We start from the raw sequence: 24,629 nt of genomic DNA, 5'->3' as shown, positions 1-24,629 counted from the left end.
AATCCACATATGTCTCCTCTCAAGCAGCAGGCCCACTTCTCTCTCAAGCCTAACTCGATAATATTGTGGCCCAGATCACAAATAAGCTTGGAATAACAGGTATTTACACAGGTATTGCATGTCAATTTAAATATGATTTGCACCAAAATTCATGCAAAAATTGGATCATTGATTCTGGTGCAACTGACCACATGACAGTTAATATTGAAATTTTAGAAAATGTACAAAAAAATAAAAGACCCAGAAAATGTAATTGTTGCAAATGGTGACCAAGTACCTATTAAAAATATAGGAACAATTAATTTATGTGGAACAAAATTTCCAAATGTTTTACATTTACCAACATTTAATTCTAATCTCATGTCTGTTAGTAGGATTACAAAGGATTTAAATTGTGATGTGATTTTCTCATCTCAAGCTGTGATATTTCAAGACAAAACAACAAGGATGACGATTGGTGAAGGAAGATTAGAAAATAGTATTTAGATTTTAGATTTTTCGAATAAAGCTTCTGTTGCTAATAATAATGTACAACAAACTGAATTATGGCATTGGAGGATTGGTCATCCCTCTGATAAAATATTAAATAAGTTATTTTCTTTTTCAAATTTAAATTCAAGTCATTGTGAGATTTGTCATTTTTCAAAACAAACTAGACTACCATTTTCATTATCTACCAATAAAACCTCAAAAGTATTTGAACTTGTACACTCTGAAGCAATCTCCTCGTGCAGGGTATGCCAAACTTAGCCACTCTCTTTTACTTCACAATTTTACAAAATGCTCTGCTGACTCATCTATGTTCATTAAACACACAAACACTTCAACTACAATTGTTCTAGTTTATGTAGATGATATAATTGTCACTGGAAATAACAATATAGAAATTGATAATGTCAAAAGAAACCTAAAAGAAAAGTTTGACATCAAAGACCTAGGAATACTAAAGTACTTTCTAGGCATTGAAATTGCTCATTCTGACAAAGGTTTGTTGCTTTCTCAAAGAAAATATACCCTTGACCTTTTAAAGGAGACAGGTAAACTTGGTATAAAACCTGCTAATACCCCTATGGATACCAATAATAAACTCGAACTAGAAAGTGGTGAACCTTTAAAGGATATAGGAGAGTACCAAAGATTGGTTGGTAAGTTAATTTATTTAACTGTTACTAGACCAGACATAGCTTTTGCAGTTGATACTGTAAGCCAATTCATGCATGAACCAAGAACCACTCATCTAGATGTAGTGAACCGAATTATTAGGTATCTAAAGGGATCTCCTGGACAAGGGATATGGATGAAGAAAAACAATACTAACAATATTCTCGCTTACTCTGATGCAGATTGGGCTGGGAACTTTGATTGAAAATCAACCACAGGATACTGCACATTTGTAGGCGAGAATCTCATGACATGGAAAAGTAAGAAGCAGAACGTAGTTGCAAGGTCAAGTGCGGAGGCAGAATACAGAGCAATGGCATCAACAGCTAGTGAGCTAGTATGGCTCAAGCAATTGTTATGTGATATGAAGATTCCATGTGAATGGCTAATGCAAATGTATTGCGATAATCAAGCCGTCAGGCACATTGCTTCAAATCCAGTATTTCATGAAAGAACTAAACATATTGAGGTGGATTGTCACTTCATACGAGAAAAGGTTCAAGCTGGAGAAATCGAAACTCCGTTTGTGAGAAGTCAGGATCAATTAGCTGACATTTTCACCAAAGCATTAGATAAAGAGATGTTTCAAAATATATTGTACAAGTTGGGTTCTATAAATTTATTCGAACCCAACTTGAGAGGGAGTGTTGAGAAATAGAGTTTAGGTCTCATAAAATCATCATTGACCATTTAGGAAGGAAATTAAACTAGCATCTTGAATTAGCTGTCAAGCTTAATTTAGTACCTAGCATAATTTTCTGAGGTTAGACAAATCTAGAATATTGTACGTTAGGAAAGTAGCCAACGGCTATATCATTCAGCATATAATTCTCAGTCTATAAAAGGCCTTGAGAATAGATTGTAAAATCAGAAAAATTCAATACAGATTATTTCATCATTTCTCTTTCCAAAAAGTATTAAGCCCCTCTCATAAATATTACACATCTACTTGTAGTTTAGTGATTACAACTTATTTTGTATTGGTGGAGAACTTGGATTCAATTTTCACCAACCACAATTTGTGCATTTTAAGTTTTAGCCCCTCTATCAAACTTTTCTAGTTCCACCCCTGAATAAGGAGTACAGATACGGTGTCCACTTGTCACTTCTCAAAGAACAATACTGTCCCTGGTTTAGAATTTCAACTTAAACCCAACAATGCAACAACATGTCCATGTGCTGCACCTCCAGCATTGCTTTCTTTCTGTTATCTGTATTCAATTTTACACTGTTTTGGGAAACAAAAGCTCCAAACCTTCCCCCCCAATTTTTTTTTTTTAATTAATTAAACAATTTTAATCTGGGTGTACACTGTTTTGGAAAACTACAGCTCCTAACCTTCCCAAAAAAATTATTTAAAAAAGGTGGTCCTGAAAGATTTATGAAAATGAAACAAATGCTCAGTTTCAACTGAAGATCCCATTCTCTGTTTAGCATTTCCATCACATTAATGACCTGCAGTGTTTAGATATTGACTAATATGTTCATTTTTTTTTTTTCTCTCTGTAATTTGTCCTTTTTGAAGCATATTAATTTCCATCATCACATGCAAAAGCGTACTATCTGCTCTCTTATACCTCTGGACCAATCAATAAAAGATGTTAAAATATGGTACTACTCACAAATATTGGCACTGTTTTGAATACTCTTTTTTCTTTTTGGTTTTTTTTTGTTTCTTTTGGTGGCACTACTCACAAATAATTAACATTTTGTCTCTCACGTTCACATTTGCTCCTACAGCCTTTTTGCGTACTTGTGTGTCTAAAGCTTGCGTCGTGTTCTCCCTTATTTTCTCCAAATGCCAAGTCTCACGTACCAGGCGTCCAGGCCCCGTTCGGTTGCTTGGGTTTTGATAGGAAAAGAAGTGAAGTATGAGTTTTTGTCCCCATATGCGTTCAGCAGTATGGTATTTTTCTATTTGAGTTCCCAATTCAATCCCAAGGGAGCTCTTCAGCAACACATGGTGGATTAAATAATAATCCGCGCTAATGAGGGGTTGTTCAGTAAGCTAAAGAAATGGGCAAAGGATTAAGATAGCTAAAGAGAGGAGGTTATCTTAATCCAAGCTAAGGAACCGGTGTTTGGCAAGATTAAGCGACTAAGGAAGCTAAAAGAGGCTCCTTTAGCCTTAAGAAAGCTTAAGGAGACCCTTGCCGAACGGCACCAACAGATTTATTTTTTCTCTTCTAATGACACTATTCTCATGGGAAAAAACAAATTCAATCAAACCTCATTTTTTTTTCTTCCCAAGTATCACAGCTTATCACAATCAATAAAATTAGTTACTTCTTAGCATAATTAAGATATTTTATCATAATTATTAATATTAAATTGGATTTAGCTAATAATTTAACATTTTAAACACTTTGTGTCTTGTCCGTAGTATGTAAACAAAATTAAATATATATTACTTTAAAATCTTAATATGTTAGTTTTATTTTTATAAATATTTCCTTAATTTATTTGTATCCATTTTCTTATTTTATTTAATTATATTATTAATAATTTTGTAAATAAAATTAATTGTATACTATTAATCATCATTTTAGAAATAAACTAAGATTTTTCACAACTAATCCCACGGTACAACCAAACACCAATTTGAGCATATTCCCATAATCAATCCCTTACATACTCATAACCATGGGTTCCCACTTTTTTAATAGTGAATTCCCGTCCCCATCAAATCCATCCCGTGTAATTCCATAACAAACGAATTACTGTTTAATCTTCTTCTTTCAACTAAAAATGCTATTGTCCAATTTTAAGTATCCACAAAAATTTCAACCTCCTTAATAAACCACTGCTCTGGTCTTCTCATGCTATATATATGGGATGAAAAATACCAGAACAAATCCTCATTTTTCTAACAATAGCAACTGAAAAACAAACCTATTAACCATTGACCTCCCAGAGTGCGCTCCCCAAGAAAAAAAAAAGATCAAAAAGAGGTAAAGAAAGAGAATTTCTAACAGATTCACAAGTGGAAAAAAAACATGGTCAAATTTCCCATTTGGAACCTTGTAAACAAACATGTGATCACCACAACCACATATTCAGATACAGAGGTATTTTGAATTAAAATTTCTTAGCAGCCAACCAATCACAGCAGAGAGAAGATTAAATAAATCAGATCAGGGTACAAGATTCAGAACCAACAAAGCAGCCTTTGTTACTTAAATTCTCTCTACAATCCAGTTTAGTTTCACAAAAGATTCTTGAAGAAATTTTAAAAATAAAAATAAAAAAGATGCTCATATTGACACAGGAGGGCTTGAGGCTGTCAACTGGTACAGCATAAAGCAGGTATACTTGGATTGGAAAGAATTAGCTTCACCTCTATCCTACTAGTTAAAAATTAGCAAACTAATTGAATAAAGTAATAAAATGATATATACATATTTACCCATATCCTTGCCTAATAAGTAAACAAAAAAAAACTTGCCCAAAATTCTCACCTTGTCAAATATGAGCCAACTCAGATAAATGGGTTTCATCAACACCCTTTGGTGGGATCACTAAAAGGCCATGCCCAGTGCCGAAAGCTCCCACACATTGTGGGGGTCTGGGGAAGAGAATTTCTAGGCAGCCTTTCCCTACCTTTTTGCAAGGACGCTGATTCAAACTTTGGTGGGATCACTCAAAAATGGAATTCACAAGTACCAAGTCAAAATTTTAAAATATATAAAAAAAAAAAATGTTTTTGGAAAGATTGTTATGTAAAATAGTATTTTTTTTTATGAATTAGTACCATTGCTAATCCATCATATATAGTTAGATACTGACCACTGAAAAATGCAAATGATACAAAAAAAAAAAAAAAAATGCGCAAAATACATCATTTTACTTGGATATCATATGTATCATATAAATCAAATCCAAAATGTCTAAAATGTTAGACTTCAGAATTTAGAATTTATATATGATGATTTCTATTGTCGAGTTGATTCTATGGTCAACTGACTAGAAGCAATTGACAAAAGTGACCACCAGTTTAATTACTATTACAGTAAAAAAGATTTCTACAACACTGCTTTGGAAATAATCATGTTGCTTTTAAAATTAGAACCTTGCATTTTAGACCAATAATTTTGGTTGCAAAATTCTAGAAATGTAGATTTTTATACCTATCGTCACTTGCAGTAAAACATAGTTAGCGACCTAATAAACAAACTAAATATTTTATCTCAACACTCTCAAATACATGAACAAAGATGCAAGTGCATATATACAACCTGATAGAAAAGAGTTACATCAGATGATATGCTTGGAAGCATTATCACTTCCATCATTAAGGTAAAAACAAAAGGTAAAACAGAATAACATCAACACAATCACATGGCATGATACTATTAAAAATGGTCCAAGGAGATTTTATGTACAAACTAAATAACGTATCACATGCATAACCTTAATGGAGAAGGAGAACTAGAGCAGATAGATACTACATCAACTAGAGTGTCAGAAATCACATGAGGTGCATTATTTGATAATAAATTATCTTTGCCACCTTAAGATTTAAGTGCCATGATTTGATAGCATAGCATCATTTTGTCCCCTTATTTATATATTTTTTTTGGATTTCGTTCTTGTTAAACAATGGAAGAACCTGAGGCTTTGCATTGAACCAAATTTTGAAACCATGCCACCGACTTTACATTACCCTAAGAAAAATGTGTGGAACATTTAATAACATGCAGTAAAGGAAAGGTTTTGTTCTCACCCTGGACCTAAAATAACACAGGCCCCTGCATTATGAGTAAGATACCTTATATCTGTACAAACACAGATTATTTCCCTTCCACCAATCCTTTCTTACCCATGATAGATGTAATGAGGGCCATTTTTAGTAATTGGGAAAAAGAAAGCATATTGGATTTACTTTTTCTGTTATATGCAGCAAAATCTGAAATTTCTTATTTTGCAAGGGTCTGAGTGATGTTTATAACTCTGGAGGGGAATACAGAAAATTACCCCTATAACATACTAGACATTCTAGCTATGTACTGAGTAATGTACAACAACAGGTTTTATTAATAATTGTGAATGACAATCTACAAGAAGTTTGCACACTTTTAAGCAAAAACAAATCACGCTAGCCACAAGCTTACACAAAATCAAACTATTACAAAAAATAATAGAGAAGGACAAAGACCATAAAAAAGCCTAATTTGTATTCTTCTAGTTTTTACAAACAATCAAAATCAATTTTACGTACCTTTAAATGTCATGGAAGGCAGTTAATCCTCTGAAAATTTTAACACAGACAAATTCAAATTAGACAGTTTAATAGTATAATTGCTGCTAACAAATATTGTCATTTGGGGTTGCCGAAAATTAATCCAACACAAAGGGACACACCTATACACAAACTCAAATAACCTGCCTTAGAATTATGACATCATTCAACCTTAAACAAGTCGGTGCTGAATTATTTCAGCTGACCTGACTTTCCCCGACCACTGGTATGTCATTTGTTTCGCAAAGTACACCAATTTTTTTACTTTATTTGCAATTATAAGTTATAACAATCATTTTGAATCATAACTGGGACCCATCACCTTTTTAGTACAAGCAAATAGCTGTTGCTTGACACTCTGATAGAAAGTGACATGTTATGTTTAAATAGCCCAGGCAAATTGTTCATTTATGTAGGACAACCTGTAAGCTAGGTACTCTGACACAATCAAGAGAACAGTTTGGTGTTAATTTCAAAACACAACTCTAGGTATAGTATGTCATACACTAAAAAAAAAAAGTTACTATAAAAAAAAAACGAAATCATCTGACCCATTTTTCGATTTCTCTTGCTGATTCAGAAAGCCTTCTCCTTAGGATATCCTTCTCTCTCTCACAACTATCTACCTTGGTGTCTAGAAGAACTTGGCAGAGTTATTTCATTTATTAATGAGAAGAATCGTTACATTGTTGCACTTGGTTCAATTAGGCGACCGTAAGTTTTTTTCATTCAATCAGTGCCAAGACCAGTTGCTGGTTCAATTAGATTCTTTAATCAAACAGCCATAATTCAATTAATATTGTGATAATGGATTTTTTTGTGATGAAGGTGACATTGCTATAGTCTATAGATAGAGCTCATTTAAACGACTTTTGAACTGTTAATTAATAAATTTATAAATTAAGAGAGGGCCAAATGTACCAAAGTTCATGCTACTGACAAAACTAAAAACTTCTTTTGCCAGTTGAGAAAGGTGTGGGAGTTTAGGGTGGAGTTGAATTCATATAAAGTTTAAGGGCATAATTTAACCAAGTGCTACGTTCAGGGGCAAAATCAGTAATTCATCTGTAGTTATGTTAACACGGATCATCAAAGGTAAGAAGAAAATACAATTTTATTTCATTTTCTGCCGAGAAATAAGCACAAAAATGAAAGAAAACATAAGGATATCAACATATGATTTTCACCAAAAGTAATAAATATCACTTACCATAGTGATATGTTGAATGAATAGTGATGCGTTCGGTTGGCTGGAACAACAACAATAAAGGATTAAATTAATTTATGCCCCACTTCTAAACCAGTATAAACAGAACCTTTTTTTGAACCAGCATAGATGGTTACTATTTATCGAGACAACCAATATTCTTGGTCCTTTCCAAAGATTTTCTCATTTGTTACAAAGGATTCAAGTATTAGTTTGAGCCAAAAAGTAAGTATTTTCCCAATCCAGTAGTGGCAACAGTACATAAGACTGGTGCATGTTGATATCTTACAAATACAGGACCTTTACTGGTAAGCTAGGATAATTCATACCATAACAAAAATGCCTTCAGTACGAGTGGGAAGCTGCTCTAGCTTTTTTAAAGTCTCGTCACCTTTTGTAACTTTTCCAAAAATGGCATACTGAAAAGAATTTTGTATACAACAAACTTCATAAGCCTAATCTGTTGTTCAAACTTTAAATATGATACTTAATAGTTAATAAGGTGAGTACCTGACCATCAAGGTGAGGTGCATCACCTAGAAGGATAGAGAATGAAGAGGCAGCACTGTCTGGATCTGAGTACCTAAAAAGAGAGAGCATCAACAAAAAAACTTATATTAACAAACTGGTTTGAATATAGGAAAAGCACAAAGAAAAAAAATTAGAAACCTAGTACTTCAAGCTTGGAATACTATGTTCATCCTCTAAAGGATACTTTCTCGCTCAAATTCAGCAATAGCAGTATGCACACTGTGCTAAATAGAAAAGCAGGGTACCCTGCTGTGCAGTCTTTTCCCTAGTTTAATATTCAAGCCGAGTGCCGTGAGTTAGCATTTTGACCCAGTAATGAAGGCCTTAAAAACAAAATTGGCCTTAATTTTGAGCCTAAATTGCAATTGCAAATGAGCCAAACCCTGAATAATGAATTAAATATTCTCCCTTTTTTCTTGTTTTATTTGTTTGTGTATGTGTATTTTCAGAAAAGGTTCTGGGCCAGAATCCTAGATAGACAGGCCAAAAACCAATTTGCAAGCCCTTATTGTTTAAGCTACCTAAGTGCTGATCTCATACAAGCCTTCAATGCTCAATTATGGTATTTTGAAGTACAAAAGGGGGCAAACAAGGCATGATTTACCAATTTTAACTTTACCTTCCCATAGAGAGAATTCCTCTGACGTGCTTGACATTGCTGAATTCACCTACTACAGTTTTCTCAGCCTCCAGCCTTTGTTCTAGATTCATAGGAGCTGTTCTACCTCCCATTACGTCAGCCACTTGAGCAACAAATCCTTTGTCAATCTACAATCACATCTATTTAATCCTCCTCAATTTAAGTGAAAGTTCAGAATTCTATGGGTTATTCGCAAATTTTTCTTTTTCTTTTATAGACCTCTTTTGATCAAACATACAAGTATTGCCTACTTGATCCAGTTTAGTTGTGTAATTTGACTGTCAATAATTCAGTGTGATATATTGACCATTCCATTAGTGAAGTTAACTAGCCTCTTTCTGACACGCCAATACACAATCAACTAAAACTATGAGTAAGAAAAGCTTCCTGTGCTCCCACAAAAAACTCAAAAGAACCTATTGTCGCTAAATGGCTTAATGCACTGAAAACTTGGCAATCATTTATCTTTCAAATTTATAAACCTCACTTAAGAGGACATAAAGAGTGAGAGAAGCAATGGAGGAGTGCACGAGAAAGTATATCTTACTAGAAGTATAGTTCTTACTTTTGTGTGGTGAATTATTTGTTTTCAAGATTCCCTTTGAGTGCTTCGAAATTCAAATACGAGCCATTGACAATACTCTCAGTGGGAATATCTTTCGTAGAACAAGAATCAATGCTTGGTCTCTTTTTAAAAGCATAAGCAAATAGATACAAAATGTGAGTTTGACAATACCCTGAAGAAGTGATTAGTGTTATAACCACCGAGCCGAACAAGCTTGAAGATATGCTCAACAGTTTTCGGTGCAACATTTGGGAAGAATCCAAACTCAATATCGCCATAATTTGTCTGTGCATCATTTTCAAATAAACATAAGTACATTTTGAATTTTGAGAAACAATGTATTATAAAATAAAGTAAATGAGATCCTGGAGATAGATAGAGAAATCTGCAATAATGTAATCATAAACAGTACCCAAGCATACAAAACATAATCAATATTTCTGAAGCAAAGGGTGACAAACAATTAAGAAGGTCCTCAAGAGAGATTTGACTAATCATTCATCGTTGCTCCTTCGATTTCTTCTACCATTTCAAGCTTAGATTGTGTTACTAAGCAAATATTTAGCATTGTTAAAAAAAAATTATACAGTTTCCTTAAATTTTGCAATTTGACTGTTAATTGAGACAATTGGCCTCGAGTGCTAAACAAAAAAACTCGCAAAGTAAGATAGATCTGAGTGACCTGGAAAACAACGCGAGCACTTCCGAGCTCCGCCCCGTGCGAAGAAGAAATCGCGGCATCAAATGAGAAGAGGAAAACGAAGAGGAAGAAGCCACGGTAAATCGAAGACGCCATTGTCTTCGCTGTTCTCTGTCCAAAAAAACAGAAAGAAGTGGAGGAATTTTGTTGAAACTACACAAATTAATTTCACATATGCCCTTCCGGTTTTGGAAATTAGATATCCTACTCTTGGAAAACCAAAGTACGGTGAAAAATTTATGGGGGGATTTCACGTATACCCCTCAAAAACTTCAAAATTATGGAAGATTTCACGTATACCCCTCAAAAACTTCAAAATTATGGGAGATTTCACGTATACCCCTCAAAAACATCAAGATACGTATTTTTTTTCCTCTAAACTTCCAAACTCACAAATTATTTGCCCTTGAAAAACAATCAAATATAAGAGCAATATTTTTTTAAACAAACTACAAATTTTTATGCTTTCAATAAAAGATAAATAGGTATTTTATAAATTTAAAATGAGTTCTAATATAAAGACAATAAAATGGATAAATTGGTTGGTTTTGAAAGTTAGATGGGGAAATTCATAATTTTAAAGTTTAGAGGGAGAAACACATAATTTGAAGTTTTTGAGGGGTATAATGAATCCCCCCCCCCCCCCCCAATTATATATAATGAAATGTAGGCCAATTTATATGCCTAACAAATGTATAAATAAATTTATTTTCTTATATTCAATTATTTTTAATTGATTTAAAAAATATTAATGGTATTGACAAATAATTATTTATTAAGAGGTTATTTTAAGCTTTTCTTCTATGGCTGAGTTTGATTTTATTTTTATTAAGTTGAATAATAGTGTATGATGTTTCTAGTTTTCGAAAGGGTAAATACAAAATATTATAAATTTTGCAAGAATCAGAAAAAAAAAAAAAAAAACCTGTAAATAAGGGTTTACTCATAAACTTGAGGGCTAAGGTGCAAATTAAAAGGACTTAAAAGGAAGAGCAAAAAAAAGGAGTGGGTCTTGTCACACAACACCTGGATTTAAAAAAAAAAATAGAATTAATTTTAATTATTTTAATAAAAACAAGCACTATTTATTTAATTTTTATAAAAAATAGCTTCATCAATTGTAGAGATCGGTGGAAAAAAAATTTAAATTTCGTTCTAAAGAATCTGCGTTGGTCATTTCTACTTATTACTTTCTTCACCGATCTCTAGAATCGATGAAGCTGTTTTTTATGAAAATCAACTCAATAGTACTTATTCTATTAAAATAATTAAAATTGATTCTGTTTTCAAAAAAAAAAAAAAAAAAATCCCAACGCCTGCGCCATCCTCTGTCGAACTTTGGTAAATAGGGATGTTTATTGGTTCGGTTTATTTGATTAATTGATTTTCAATTCTGTGTATTTTACTGGTAACATCTTGTATGACTGGGTACTATGATCTTGATAATGAACCCCTTGAATCTTATTTGATATAGTGCTTTTTAATGTTTCAGGTACAACCTGCCCCTAGTGATTTAGTGCTTTAATTTTGTTTTGGTGCTAAGTTGATGCTTTTAAAAAAATTAAATTTGATGCTAAGTTGTCTAATTTTTAGGTAAAATTGATTAATTATGCTTCAAAGTTGGATGCTTAAGTTTGAATTTATGTATGTTTGCAAATTATGTTGTACAAGAATCTACTGTCATGCTTGCTTTGCCATCTCGGAAGAGCATCTCATAGATTTTCTTTATTTGAGAATATTTTTGTTTTGGAGATTGCTTTTATTTGAGAATATTTTTTCATAGATTTTCTTTGCTTTTATGTATTAAATGAAACTATTATATAAGGTGGTAATGAACAGGGCTTTATAATTGAACACAATTGAACGAACTGTATTAAATTGAACTAAACAATTATCATATAACTTCTGATCTGGACTGAGTATGAACCAAAACCCGCTCATTAGCAGCCCTAATTGAACTGAAGAAGTTTGAATCAGATAGTTTGGTTTTTCAATTTAAATGGATTAGTTGAGTTGGATTTTTTATTACTTTTATTTTTTATATTGGATTCGATTTAGATCATTTAAAACATAAAAGATCGAAGGGACCGAGCTATATGGTTAAAATTTATGTTTTAATGTGATCAATGGTTCGTTTTTTTTTTTTTTTTTTTTTTTTTTTTCTCTTTTACTGTTTATTTTTTCGGACTAAAAATAAAAAAAAAGTTTTGATTTGATATTTAGACTATCAACATATTTTGTATGAAATAGAATAATGTGTGTAATACTGTAATATTAACATATATATAATTTACATTTATTTCTATAATTATTAAATATATATATTGAGCTTTGATCTTTTAAATTTAATCTTTTTTTATTTGAATTCAATAAAAAAACTGAAATTTATTTTGATTATTCTGAATTTGGTTGTTATTCGATTGACAAATTTAATTTAGTTAGTTCAATTAAACAAACTAAATTTTAATTTGATTTTAACTAAACTGACCCAAGAATTCGTATCCTCTGCATCAACTTAAAAGGAAATCTTTTGAGTGAATTACTCTCAACTATCCGATCTATTTTAAAATTTGTGTGAACTATATCCGCACTAATACTAAAAAGCCCCTATGCTTTAGATAGAAATTGGATTGACTATGTTTAAAACTAGACGGTTGAGATTCATTAACTCAAAAAAATTCCCTTTTGTTATGAAATAATAACAGTAGATATTTCACCTTCTCCACCTCATTCACTTTCTATTAGATTTAATTTCTGTATTAACTCTCATATTAATTGTATGATTTTTTATTTGCTTTCTTTAGCCTATAAATATAGGTTTTTGTAAGTGGTTGAAAGATAACACTAATATGGAGATATAATATAGAAATAAAATTTAGCATCTCCCCAGTTTTATTTTGTTTTGTTTTATAATACCTTTTGAGTTAATGCAGAGGATATGCATTTATGAAAATCCTAGTAAGAAGGAAACAATCATCCACAGTCAGAGATCCCTGTCAAGAAAAATCCTAATCGTTCATCATGCTCAGGCACAGGGATCATGACTTGTCACACAGACGACACAGTTTGTGCGATCCTAGCAATACTCCAAAACTTAATGCCACCACTGTTCTCCAACTGTGTACAGCTTAGGGTGTGTTCCAGAGACGGGAAGAAACCCTTCATTATCGGAGCTACCCGTGATGTTCACCCGCTCCAGAAGCGAGGAGATCAGAGAGGAAAGGAAGGAAAACAACACTGTGCCAAGAGGAACTCGACATACAAAAAATCTAAACCGTTAGATAAAATTCATGATCAGTATTTTTGGGGGTAGAAAACTTTCAGATTCGCATTCAGATTCGCTGATAAACAAGAAAACCAGACTGTCAAGCTATTAAGTAGCTAAAGAATATTTGATGGTACGAATTCAAGGCCAGGAACAATTCAGCATTCTCCAGCACAGATACGATTTCCACTCATGAAGTGCTAAATATTCTGAACCTTAGTTCTCTCAGTCTCAGATCAAGCGAATAATATTTCAACATTTCAAAAACTAAGTCGAAGATCATCTTAATCTACTCACAAAAACATGTAGTAATAAAAGGCAACAGATCCAGCTACAAACCACAGTTCATAACAAAATAAAGCAAAAACCCCATCTAAGCTGTCTTTGTACCATAGCTGACAAACAGAGTAATAAGATATGACATGCCAATAAATGATTATAGCCGAGCAATAACAGCCTCAACCTCAGCAGGAGAGTAGAGATGGTATGTCGGTGCAACCTTTGCAATATCAACATTGTTAGGGGTCACCTGATGAAACAGAAAAAACAGAAAAAGATGATTAAAAAGAATAGAAGCTTCAGATTAAACAAAAGTTCAATAAAAATGTAGAACATGACATAGGTTTACCTTTTCCTCCATGACTTGCTTGAGAATGGAGAGAGCTATGGTTTCTGCCTCTTGAAGGGTCAGGTCCTGGGCCAAAAGGAAAAGATATTTTTCAATTAATACCTAAACTGCCCCCATCAATTAGAGAATAAAATTGGAATGTACCAGAAAAAGGAAAGAGTAAGAAAATGAGTAATCAAGTTAAGGTGATTTAACAGTACCTTATTGAACAGCTCTTGGAGAGAGGTATCAGCCCCTTCAGATCCAGAGCCGATTGCTTTTGCCTCGCATTGCCAGAAGGTACCAGATGGATCCGTATAGTACCTAAGAAAAAACAGCAACAAGCAAATGAATATTCACAAATAAATGCCTTTTGGTGGTCAAACAGCCTTAAGCTTCTTTGGCATTGACTGACAGCAAAAAATCATAAAAGCAAACCGGTGCCATACACCAAAATCAAGACAATCTACGAGTACAGACTTAGACAAAAAAAACAAGGCAAATTCTTTTTTTGTTTTGCTGCTTCAGTAGTAGGAACACAAAAATTACAGCAAACAAAACTTGTAGCTGTAGAAGAAAGGAGAAGGTTTTTTTATGTCTTGACAGACATAAAAGATGTATCTGAGTAGATATTAATTTAAAGTAAGCAAAATGTGGTTGGATACTTACAAGCTGGGCCCATGCTCATCATGACCCGCAATGAGAAGAGAAACTCCAAATGGACGTGACTACAAACAATGTCAACTAGCTAGTTAGAAAATTAGTATAGTTCCGACTTCTAAATATTTCAAAAAATTCTACTGAATTTCTTTATTTGAGATTAAAAGGGTTGAATCTGGCACCAACTTAATATATACAGAAAAGACTGATAGCGTAAGAAGAAAGATTAAATTCACAAGTCCACATCAGTTTGGCTTGGTACTAGGTGACATATTAGTACTTGGGTTTATTGAACTTAACTAAAGCAAACAAAAATGCTGTAAAAGGATCTTGCAAAACCTCTTGAAAAGAAATTGCATAAACGACTCCCTTTTCATCATTTGCAAAAGTACTTAAAACTAAGCTCAAAAAGGTCAATTTAAGAAGTGCATGCTCATTTCTTTTAAATTAAATCCATATATTAGCCTCCAAATACATGATATCAACCAGCAGTAAGGAATAATTGCAAAATTCAATTAAATAGAAAATCTTTTTCAGATAATAAAAGAGAGCCTGTAGTTGCAAAGTCCCCGCCGCCCCCCCAAAAAAAAACTATTCTCACCATGGTCTCTTCTTCTCCTTCACCAAAGCGAAGAGCAAGATCGCAAATAGCTTGTGTACTGGACTCCACTGTCATTGGCTCACCATACGAAAACCTATGATTCTGATTAAAAATGAGGTTTGCATGAGTACAGTTTATCTTAAACATTTTGTTCACATTACAATGGTCAAATAGAATAGAATCTCCCTGATTTGTGCATGGATCATTAACTAATTATTCTTCTGACTAGAGACAATTTCATGAAAATTTTGAATGATTTAATATTCTAACCTATAGTTATCCAAACCATAGACCACACTGGCACGAAAAGCCCTTAACCCTAGAGAGGAACATTGCAGGTGAAATGGTACTGGCCCATACAGCACTAACTGATGCAACTGAGATCAACATATTAATCAATAGGTATTTCTGATGCTCCCTTTTAACTTATTTTCCAAAACAAAATGAAATCGAGTCAAGTTATATCCGGGTAACATTAAAAAAAATGCTAGTTTCAATTCTGACCTAACCAGCATGTACCATCAACTATTGAGGGCCAAGTACTGGCATGGGAGAACCCCAACCTGACCAAGCCTGTTGAGATCTCCCAACGAAATTGTTAAACCTAGTGAATTGGTATAAAAGAAGCAACTACATAGAATATGTCAAACAGAAGAAATAAAAAATAGACCTGGGTTTCAACACGAGCATGTTCAACAAGGGTTCTAGCATCGGCTATGAGGCCACTCATGGCACAGCCTATGTGCTCGTCGATCTCCATTATTTTCTCCACGCTACTTGGCTCCTATATGTATTAAACAATGCAATTGCATATTGTCATATTGTACCTTATGAAAAAGGTAACATGCCCACAGGATTTAAGAAGTACACAGATATGGAAAAAAAAATCTCCGAAACCATTCTACCCATTTTACTTTCGTACTGTAAGGGCAAACAAAACTTCAAACATAATTGACAAACATCTAATTAGAAAACCAAAAATACATGCCTAAATGGTTAAACTTGGATGCTTAAAAAAAAAAAAATCAAATCTGACTTAATGAAAGAACTCTTCATTTTACTTTCATTTGTTACTTTCGAGATAAAATTGGTTGTTTGAAGATACAAGCACTAAAAAACAAAATTTGGATATTCCACGCAAAATTATAAGGGCAAGTTCCAAGCTTGAATGGATCCTATGATTTACAATTCCAATAATCAGTATAATATAATTAAACAAAGGTCTTTCAAGTACCAAAAGGGGTGAGGTTACGCGCTTCTCAACTGCTAGCACTACTCCCTCCTTAGTCTTCAATCCAATTGCAGTTGAACCCAGCTGATACAGTAGGCAAATCAACAATTGAAAAAACAAGATTTCTGAAACTAAAGATGCAATGTTTCTGACAAAACCCAAAGTAGCAGCTCAAAATTTGACCCGAATAAACTAAAAAAAGGTCGAATTTGGTACCTTAATGGCCTCAATGGCGTACTCGACCTGAAAAAGCCTCCCTTCGGGTGAGAAAGTGTTGACACCTCTGTCATACTCCGTCCTTCAAACCAACGAGAGTGACAAAAATTAGAGCGAAAATGCACAAATCAGATTAAGGAAGTGATGGAATGCATCTAGATCGAACTAAGAGAAAAAGGAAATTCACGAATCTCAGTACCTGGTGAGAAACATCTTCAGAAAGTACGAGTTTGAACGATCGCGAGGTAGAGAGAGAGAGAGAGAGAGAGAGAGAGAGAGAGGGTAAGAGTTAAGGGATCGGCTGCTCTGCTTTTGCTCTTTCTTCTGCTTGAGAAGCAAGGCAAGACGAAAGGAGTTGGGTTTTCATGCGGTTCAATTTGGGCCGGATCCATTAGATACAGTAAAGCCCAAAATAGTTAAGAAGGAAGGCAAGACTAAAAGCCCAATTAGATTCGTACCTCAATAAGCAAGGCAAGACTAAAAGCCCAATTAGATTCGTACCTCAATAAGCCCGGCCCACATCCCAGTCCCACCTGGGGAAGTGGCTTAGGTAAGAAGCCTCCCATTGCTCCCCATAAAAGAGGCTCAGAGCTTACAGCCCTGATAATTTCCATTTTAGCGCCTTTTTGTTCTTTTGAAAAGTTCTCCCCTCTCCAGTCCCCTCCATTCCTCTTCCCCTTTCTATCTCTACTTCTCTCTCTACTATGGCAGCCATGGCGGGACAGCAGCAGAGGCAACAAAAAGGGGTGACGGAGCAAGAGGAAATTGACGACGTGCAACAAGGCCCTATCCCAGTTGAGCAGCTTCAGGTACAAACACCCGAAAATTAAACTTGAAACCCTAATGCGAGATTGTGGTATGAACCAAAGATCGATGATTTTGTGTATGATTTGGCTCTTTGTTATTTGATTTGAAATGGGTTTGTGCCAATCTCTCTTGATTCGGTCAATCTTGGGCAAATAGTTAAGGAGTGTTAACTAAACCTAACAAAGTTTTTTCAATACTTACCTTGATTGAGCATTTCATTTACGAATCACCCATTTACTAGTTGAATTCAACTTTCTGTAATATTTCTTGCCTTTAGAACACATTTCACTTGCTTAAACTGTTAGATAGATTTTCTAGTACTTCATTCTTAACCAAGAACTGAAAATTTGTGTCCATCTTGCTATATTGTGACCAAGATTGCACGTATTCTGCACTATCCAGGGTTTTTTCCTCTACTATTTTATTTATTGCACTTTTCTTAAGTACTCAACACCCCAATTGTTTTGTAGCTTTTAGCTATTCTGGTCATTCATTTTATATAATTTTTCCTCCATTTCTTTTATTTGTCTTCTGAACTTTAATTTTGGGTTTGCTTTACTAATTCTCTTCTTATCATATTGTCAAGACTTCTGGAATTGCTGCAGTTGATGTGAAAAAGCTCAAGGATGCGGGTCTATGCACAGTGGAGGCGGTGGCATACTCTCCAAGGAAGGAACTTTTACAAATAAAAGGGATTAGTGATGCAAAGGTCGACAAGATAATTGAAGCAGGTTTGTAATACCATGTAGATACTGGTACAAGAATTGACTGCTAGAGTATTAGCCTGTACAAGCTCATTTTGATGTTACAATTTTACCCCAGAATTGCAATTAGATGTAAAATTGACACTAAGAAATCTAAAAAAAGGATAACTATATTGTAATTGATTAAGAAATTAAGCATTCTTGATTTTGGTCACTGCATTTAATCATTTTCTTTAACCACCTTTGGAATTAGTTCTAGCTGAATTTTTCTTTCTTTGCAGCTTCTAAGCTGGTGCCCTTGGGGTTTACCAGTGCAAGTCAGCTTCATGCACAGAGGCTTGAGATCATTCAAATTACATCTGGATCAAGAGAGCTTGACAAAATACTAGAAGGTATTATATGCATGTGATCTAGAGATTGTTAGTTGTAAGAATTAAGGTGTATTGACTAAACCCAACATTTCCTGAAACTTTTGACAATTTTGCTTTTAGCATTATCTAGCATTTTTGTGTTTTTTTTTCCCATTCCGAAAGGTCGGTTAGTGAGCTCATAGTTGGACTGAACTGCTATTGAAGCTGTCATGTGTTTAATGAGAAAAGTTCATGGGCAATTTGATGACCTTGCTTGACTTAATACTGGTTCTACCAGTTGTCTTTTAACCTCAAATCACCATTTAAAATTAAGGATTTAGTTGCAAATACAAAAAATGGTACAATTTAGTGAAACAAAGGATGTTATTTGCAAAAAACACATTAAGAACTTTTTTCAAACCTTGTACCTCTTGTAATTTTGCAGGAGGGATAGAGACTGGTTCAATTACTGAATTATATGGCGAGTTCAGATCTGGCAAGACCCAGCTGTGCCATACTCTGTGTGTTACCTGTCAGGTACGAGTTTATTACTATTGTAATTCTCAGTCGTCAATACATATTTTTTCATGATTCCTCCTTATAAATGCGGTGCTTAATTTTTATTCCAGCTGCCATTAGATCAAGGAGGAGGTGAAGGAAAAGCACTCTACATAGATGCAGAAGGAACATTTAGGCCACAAAGATTATTACAAATTGCTGATAGGTACTTCTGATTTGGATATTACTATTACAAAAATTTCATTTGTACGGGTGTTTTAAATAAATTATGCTTACTATATCACAGTACTTGCAAGAATCCGTCCGCATTTCTCGTGGTTACTACTAAACTGTCTTTTTGATGGTCACACATAACAATTGATGACTATAACCAATGTTAAGTCTAGCACATATTGACTAACTTGCCCCTTAAATTTCTACCCTGTAACACAGTGCACCTTGTATTTATCTTGTGCAAATTTAGTACCAAATTTATAGTTTGTTGTGCTCGATTTTAGTTCAGATCATTCGTCGTTCAAAAAGTAGTACTATATCTATTTAACAGAATCCTTAACAAAAGCATACACTCAACTATGAATTATCCTCTGAATAAAAGCTAATTATATGTTAACATGGACAGATTTGGATTGAATGGTGCTGATGTGTTAGAGAATGTAGCCTATGCTAGGGCTTATAACACCGACCATCAATCTAGATTGTTACTTGAGGCAGCTTCCATGATGGTAGAGACCCGGTACGGAAAAGCAAAGTGACTCATTTTAATTCTTTTTTTATGAGTTGTTACTTATTCATCAGATGCCTTTTCTTCCCCAGGTTTGCTCTTATGATAGTAGACAGTGCTACTGCTTTGTACCGAACAGATTTTTCAGGAAGGGGAGAACTTTCAGCAAGGCAAATGCACCTTGCAAAGTTCCTTAGAAGTCTCCAGAAGTTGGCCGATGAGGTATGGTTTTGGTCAGGTCTAATACTGGTACTACCATAATTTAATTGACAGTGATGGATAACTGCCACTTTAGCATTATGTCTGGTCCCTAACTGAAGGATTCATCAGACCCAGTTGTTACTGTTGATTTGATTTCTAATAATGTTGATTAAATAGTGATTCATTATGTAGTTTGGAGTGGCTGTGGTTATCACAAATCAAGTGGTTTCGCAAGTGGATGGATCGGCCATGTTTGCGGGGCCCCAAGTCAAGCCTATTGGTGGAAATATCATGGCACATGCTTCAACAACAAGGTGATTTGATATTTTATAAAAGTATTTTAACAGAAAATGTTCCATGTAAGAACTTTCTTGTGTCCTTTTTTTTAAAAACTTTTTTTGACACCTACCAAACTAGGAAAAAGAAAAAGGAAATGAAAAGGACTCAGATTTTTTTTGTTAAATCTGAACTGTATTTATTAGGCTCGCACTACGCAAAGGAAGAGCTGAAGAGAGGATTTGTAAAGTGATAAGCTCTCCATGCCTTGCTGAAGCCGAAGCTAGGTTCCAGATTTCTCCTGAAGGCGTCACTGATGTAAAGGATTAAACAAGATGAAGAAAAGAAAACACTAAAGAAAATGTACTTAATATTATTTGTTGTTTTCTGTTAGGTATCCTAACCAGCAGTTGCATCTTGATGTATTTTTCTCCTTTTCTATTGTAATGCACTTGAATTTTAGGCTTTCTTACAGTGTGAATTCTCCTTTGAAAATACACAAATATCATGTATGCTATGTTGCATCTGGAAATATATAGTTTGTGGATCAGGCCACAAAAATTGTGGCTTGAAAGCTTGAAAATCACCCAATTAATATCAAATATTAAGAAGTAAAATAAAATTGTCGACTATATTAGTGCATCAAATGAAAAGATTAATACACAAGCGTAAAATTAAGTCGTTCTGCTTTGCATAATTTTTTCTTGATTTTTCCAGGTAGAACCAATCTGTTTGAAAAGATAATAGCCTTTTTTTCCTATTTCTGGTGGTTCCATTCCATATGATATCTTGTACTTTTCTGTAAACCAAAAATTGAATGAAGTTGCCAAATGGCTTCTAATTCCATGCATGGATCGCTGCATTGTACGGGTCTGAAGTTGACAATCAACCTAATTTAGCTGGCGGATGACACCTTAATGTGGTGCTTTATCATTTGCTAAAACTAATTCATTTTTCAGTAATTTAAACTGTTGTTGTAAACCAAAAATTGCACTTCTTTTTTCTTAGAAATCCCAGGAAAATGACAGCTCTCTGGGAAACTACTGTAAAAGAGATGCAGGTGTGATTTGCAAGTGTTTTGAAAACAGAAATTAAGTTGATCTTCAAAGTTTCATTTATACCAAATTAATTAATACAAAAATAAAAGATGGTTGATCCATTAATTTAGGCAAATAAATCTGCTGTGATTTCATTTATACCAAATCATTTATTTTTTTGGAATTTTAGAATTTTGAAAGCAGTTATTTTTTCTGCACGAATTTTAAAGCAAATGAAGGAATGGATGTGGAATCGCAGCAGATTTATTTCCTTAATTTAGTCTATAAATTCTAGTTTTGCTGACGTGAGTTCTCTAATTCTGGTTCTGCTTTACATGATTTAGCCGTTCATTAAATGGTGGTGTCCCGTGTGTCACCATAACTATGGATGCTCTGTGTAGTGAGTCATTTAGCAAAGTAGGATGGATCCATCAGTTCGACAAATAGTAACATAAATCTCAAATAATTCACGTATAATTTCTTTTTTTAACATTTATGAACCGAACACCAAATAAAATGTAAAAAAACGTAGAATAAAATGCGAATCACAAATTATTCGCAAATAAAATGAATTTTTTTTTTTTTTTTGGAGTTTCTTTTTTCTGATACTAAATAATTTCAAATTATTTTCGAATCAAGAATTTTTAATCCCACTAAAACTATGTTACACCGATACTTCTATATGGACACCGCACTTGTGTCGGATACGTATCGGACACGGATACACGACTAATACGGCCACGATATGTATCTGATATGCGTATCAGCTTAGGTGGCGTTGGACTCGCTCCGATACGCATGCGCTCACTTCGATATATGGATATGGCAGGATATGCGGGTTCTGCAGAATCCAACAATTTTATAGCGACATGAAGTGTGAACCGCGCTCGCTTCAATATATGGATACGGCGGGATATGCGGGTTCTGCAGAATCCAACAATTTTATAGCAATATGAAGTGTGAAAGTTATAATCCCTGACCACTGGATCACTTCATTTTTGATAGCTAATATACTTAATATCTACTTAGATTAACCTGAATATTTTTATTTTTAATTTGTACAGTACAGGTGCTTAATTAATAATATAATTAATATAATAAAAATAATATATATAGTATACGTATCGCCGTATCCGTATCGTATCTGATACGATACTCGTACCCGTATCCATGCAACCTCAGGACTGAACTACACAAATTATTTATTTGTCAGGTTGTACCGTCACGCTGCATCGAAGTCAACAGTAAAAATCGTTCGTTCCAGCATAGACTGCATGATGGACCCCACGTGAGCAGCGTGTTCTTGTCGGTTGAAATGATGGTCCAAATTCCAAAGGAGTCTGCATTCTCTGAGGTAACAAAATATTTAAGTTTATATCTGAACCGTACGATCAGAATTCGACCGACGTGGAATACACGGCGGGTCTTCAATATTCGTGCCATAGTAGATCAGACGGCCCAGATCTAAAACCAAATTTTCGTTAACTCAGGTGATATGAGTTCACTTAAAAGGCGTGCTGCGTCAGTCGTCGAATGCGTATCCTCTGCGTTAACTCAAAAAGGAATCTTTTGAGTTAATAAATATCAACCGTCTGATTTTAAACGGAGTCAATCCGGCCCCTGCTTACGATATGGGGCCCTTTAATATTAGTGCGGTTCTACTTTGCACGAATCTTAAAATAGATCGTACAGTCAGGATTCATTAACTCAAAAGATTCCCTTTTGAGTTAATGCAGAGGATACGAATTCTCAGTCGTCAGATCATAAAAGTAAAACTAATAGTAGGTGGACCCATCTCTCGGCTAGTGATTAGGAAAATAGCATCTGATTTTAATTTGATAAATCACCTGAGAACTTGTGATTGATTAGTTTGCAATTTGTTGCTGGGATCAGGATTTCTACACCATTTGTTTTGATGCAGCGTATATGTTAAATATCTTTTTATTTTAATATTGTTGCTCTTGTTAAATTATATTTAAACAATTAATCCGAACTGATCAATAGTATTTTATAAACATCAAGCAAGGTATATATTTAATAATTACGTAATTTATTGAAATTCAGATAAACTTAAATTCACTTGTACATGTCCTTCATGGAAAAAAAAGGAAGCACTCCTAAAAAAATAAAAAGTAAGGGGGCTCCACCGGGTCCGGAACCGCTGAGTTGACATAAATTTTGATAATGATTTGAAGTTGGGACTCTAAAAGACTAATCATTATATCTAAACACCTACGGGTTCTGAACTAAAAGAAAAAAAAACATAAATTTGAGTTTAACTCTGAACCGTCCGATCAGAACCCGACCCAATCCGGGCCCCGCTTGTATGCACGGGATTCTTTAATATTTCGCGCGGATTTATTCGGACGGTCTGGATCTAAAGTAAAAATTTAGCTATCTCAGAGGATACGGATTCGCGCCACTAAAGGCAGTCAAAGCTACGCGAAGGCACGTGTCTAAGCCTGACAAATATTTGAGATCCAATTAGGCTTCTCCAGATATGAGCGCAATGTTGCCATTTGCCAATGCTCAAAGTATTGTATAGATCTTGAGACTTGTCAGAGTAACAGTGGTGTGGGTCCCACATGTCGGATTCTTGGTAGACCCCGACAAAAATGCGTACCAGCCTCAGAGGATTCTTTACGTACTTCTCTCCCCAGAGAGAAAAAAAAAAATATATTAAAGGCCTATATTGAAGGGACAGCTAGAAGCCTAGAATTAGTTTAGGTGCTCTATAATTATTAAACCCTACTACGTCTCTTTGTCAGGTTTTACTTAAATTAGTAAGTTACCTCCCAGGTACCTGACTCAAAACAATTGAAACGGACGGCCCAGATTTAATCTTAGCTGGTCCTTGCTCCGAATGACAGGAGGGACAGTATTATTTTTGCTTTGAGATTCATGCCAAATTAAATTGAACAATTTTGGACCGTCTGATTTCAATTGCACTCGGTCCGGTAATCTGAGGGGATGTGAATTCTGATACTTTTTTTTTTTTTGAGTATATTTCTGATACTTTTGTGTTCATATCTGTTATGTATATATGGAGAGAGAGAACGCTAAACCTCTTTTCCACAGAGAGAAATCTCAAAAACCAAAAGCCAAGAGCTTTCTACCTCCTGCTTCCATTAAATTCTACTCAGTAAAAAGGACAGTAAAAGATTTCTTTTCGAGAGAGAGAGAGAGAGAGAGAGAGAGAGAGAGAGAGAGAGAGAGGGATCGCCATTCAAAAAGTGTACCTACGTGAAGAGGCGTTTCTTGTCGAGAGAGAGAGAGGGGCTTTGACCCAATTGTGCGTTCAACCTAGAAAGACAAACTAAAGATCACGAATTTGTTATGAACTGAGCTTAGAAAAGGCAAGGTCAAAGGTATTTCAATTGCACTCTAATGG

At 34.3% G+C, this 24,629-nt stretch overlaps 3 protein-coding genes across 7 annotated transcripts; 1 reads left to right on the top strand and 2 right to left on the bottom strand.

The window, feature by feature from the left end:
- Positions 1 to 4,310: 4,310 nt before the first annotated feature.
- LOC144566097 (Cyclophilin-like peptidyl-prolyl cis-trans isomerase family protein) lies at positions 4,311 to 10,273 on the bottom strand. Of its 4 annotated transcripts, none has more exons than XM_078315972.1 (9): positions 10,026 to 10,213; positions 9,515 to 9,628; positions 8,758 to 8,906; positions 8,118 to 8,190; positions 7,937 to 8,026; positions 7,611 to 7,650; positions 6,952 to 7,034; positions 6,380 to 6,409; positions 4,311 to 4,508 (listed from the first exon to the last, which is right to left on the bottom strand). In XM_078315972.1, the coding sequence occupies exons 1-8, from the start codon at positions 10,137 to 10,139 to the stop codon at positions 6,389 to 6,391; spliced, it is 684 nt and encodes a 227-aa protein (XP_078172098.1). In that variant the 5' UTR covers positions 10,140 to 10,213; the 3' UTR covers positions 4,311 to 4,508; positions 6,380 to 6,388. The 4 variants fall into 4 exon arrangements, with proteins under 4 accessions (XP_078172098.1, XP_078172097.1, XP_078172096.1 ...); XM_078315971.1 differs by having other exon boundaries at positions 4,311 to 4,505; XM_078315970.1 differs by lacking the exon at positions 4,311 to 4,508 and adding an exon at positions 5,473 to 5,825.
- A 3,325-nt stretch (positions 10,274 to 13,598) lies between these two features.
- On the bottom strand, positions 13,599 to 16,984 carry LOC144566096 (proteasome subunit alpha type-5). The gene is made up of 9 exons (XM_078315968.1): positions 16,823 to 16,984; positions 16,624 to 16,705; positions 16,411 to 16,491; positions 15,847 to 15,960; positions 15,177 to 15,278; positions 14,585 to 14,643; positions 14,137 to 14,239; positions 13,937 to 14,002; positions 13,599 to 13,837 (listed from the first exon to the last, which is right to left on the bottom strand). The coding sequence occupies exons 1-9, from the start codon at positions 16,834 to 16,836 to the stop codon at positions 13,745 to 13,747; spliced, it is 714 nt and encodes a 237-aa protein (XP_078172094.1). The 5' UTR covers positions 16,837 to 16,984; the 3' UTR covers positions 13,599 to 13,744.
- Positions 16,985 to 17,210: 226 nt separating this feature from the next.
- Positions 17,211 to 20,823, top strand: RAD51 (RAS associated with diabetes protein 51). 2 transcript variants are annotated; one of them, XM_078315966.1, is made up of 9 exons: positions 17,211 to 17,432; positions 18,017 to 18,161; positions 18,416 to 18,526; positions 18,930 to 19,021; positions 19,114 to 19,208; positions 19,623 to 19,736; positions 19,817 to 19,946; positions 20,118 to 20,239; positions 20,408 to 20,823. In XM_078315966.1, the coding sequence occupies exons 1-9, from the start codon at positions 17,328 to 17,330 to the stop codon at positions 20,529 to 20,531; spliced, it is 1,038 nt and encodes a 345-aa protein (XP_078172092.1). In that variant the 5' UTR covers positions 17,211 to 17,327; the 3' UTR covers positions 20,532 to 20,823. The 2 variants fall into 2 exon arrangements, with proteins under 2 accessions (XP_078172092.1, XP_078172093.1); XM_078315967.1 differs by lacking the exon at positions 19,623 to 19,736 and having other exon boundaries at positions 20,408 to 20,675.
- Positions 20,824 to 24,629: the final 3,806 nt, after the last annotated feature.

Source organism: Carex rostrata, chromosome 15, assembly GCF_964058835.1.
Source record: "Carex rostrata chromosome 15, lpCarRost1.2, whole genome shotgun sequence".
Classification (NCBI taxonomy): Eukaryota; Viridiplantae; Streptophyta; class Magnoliopsida; order Poales; family Cyperaceae; genus Carex; species Carex rostrata.
This window is presented reverse-complemented; position numbering and strand designations above follow the sequence as displayed.

Coding starts and splice junctions, on each gene's coding strand:
- LOC144566097 (XM_078315969.1), bottom strand. CDS start 10,139: ATGGCGTCTTCGATTTACCGTGGCTTCTTCCTCTTCGTTTTCCTCTTC. Junction 8,191..8,757: donor GGAATTCTCTCTATGGGAAG/GTAAAGTTAAAA, acceptor CTCTCTTTTTAG/GTACTCAGATCCAGACAGTG. Junction 7,035..7,610: donor TCATTCAACATATCACTATG/GTAAGTGATATT, acceptor AAGTTCTTCTAG/ACACCAAGGTAGATAGTTGT.
- LOC144566096 (XM_078315968.1), bottom strand. Junction 14,240..14,584: donor GATGAGCATGGGCCCAGCTT/GTAAGTATCCAA, acceptor GTTTTTTCTTAG/GTACTATACGGATCCATCTG. Junction 13,838..13,936: donor AGCAAGTCATGGAGGAAAAG/GTAAACCTATGT, acceptor CTGTTTCATCAG/GTGACCCCTAACAATGTTGA.
- RAD51 (XM_078315966.1), top strand. CDS start 17,328: ATGGCAGCCATGGCGGGACAGCAGCAGAGGCAACAAAAAGGGGTGACG. Junction 17,433..18,016: donor TCCCAGTTGAGCAGCTTCAG/GTACAAACACCC, acceptor CATATTGTCAAG/ACTTCTGGAATTGCTGCAGT. Junction 20,240..20,407: donor GCACATGCTTCAACAACAAG/GTGATTTGATAT, acceptor TGTATTTATTAG/GCTCGCACTACGCAAAGGAA.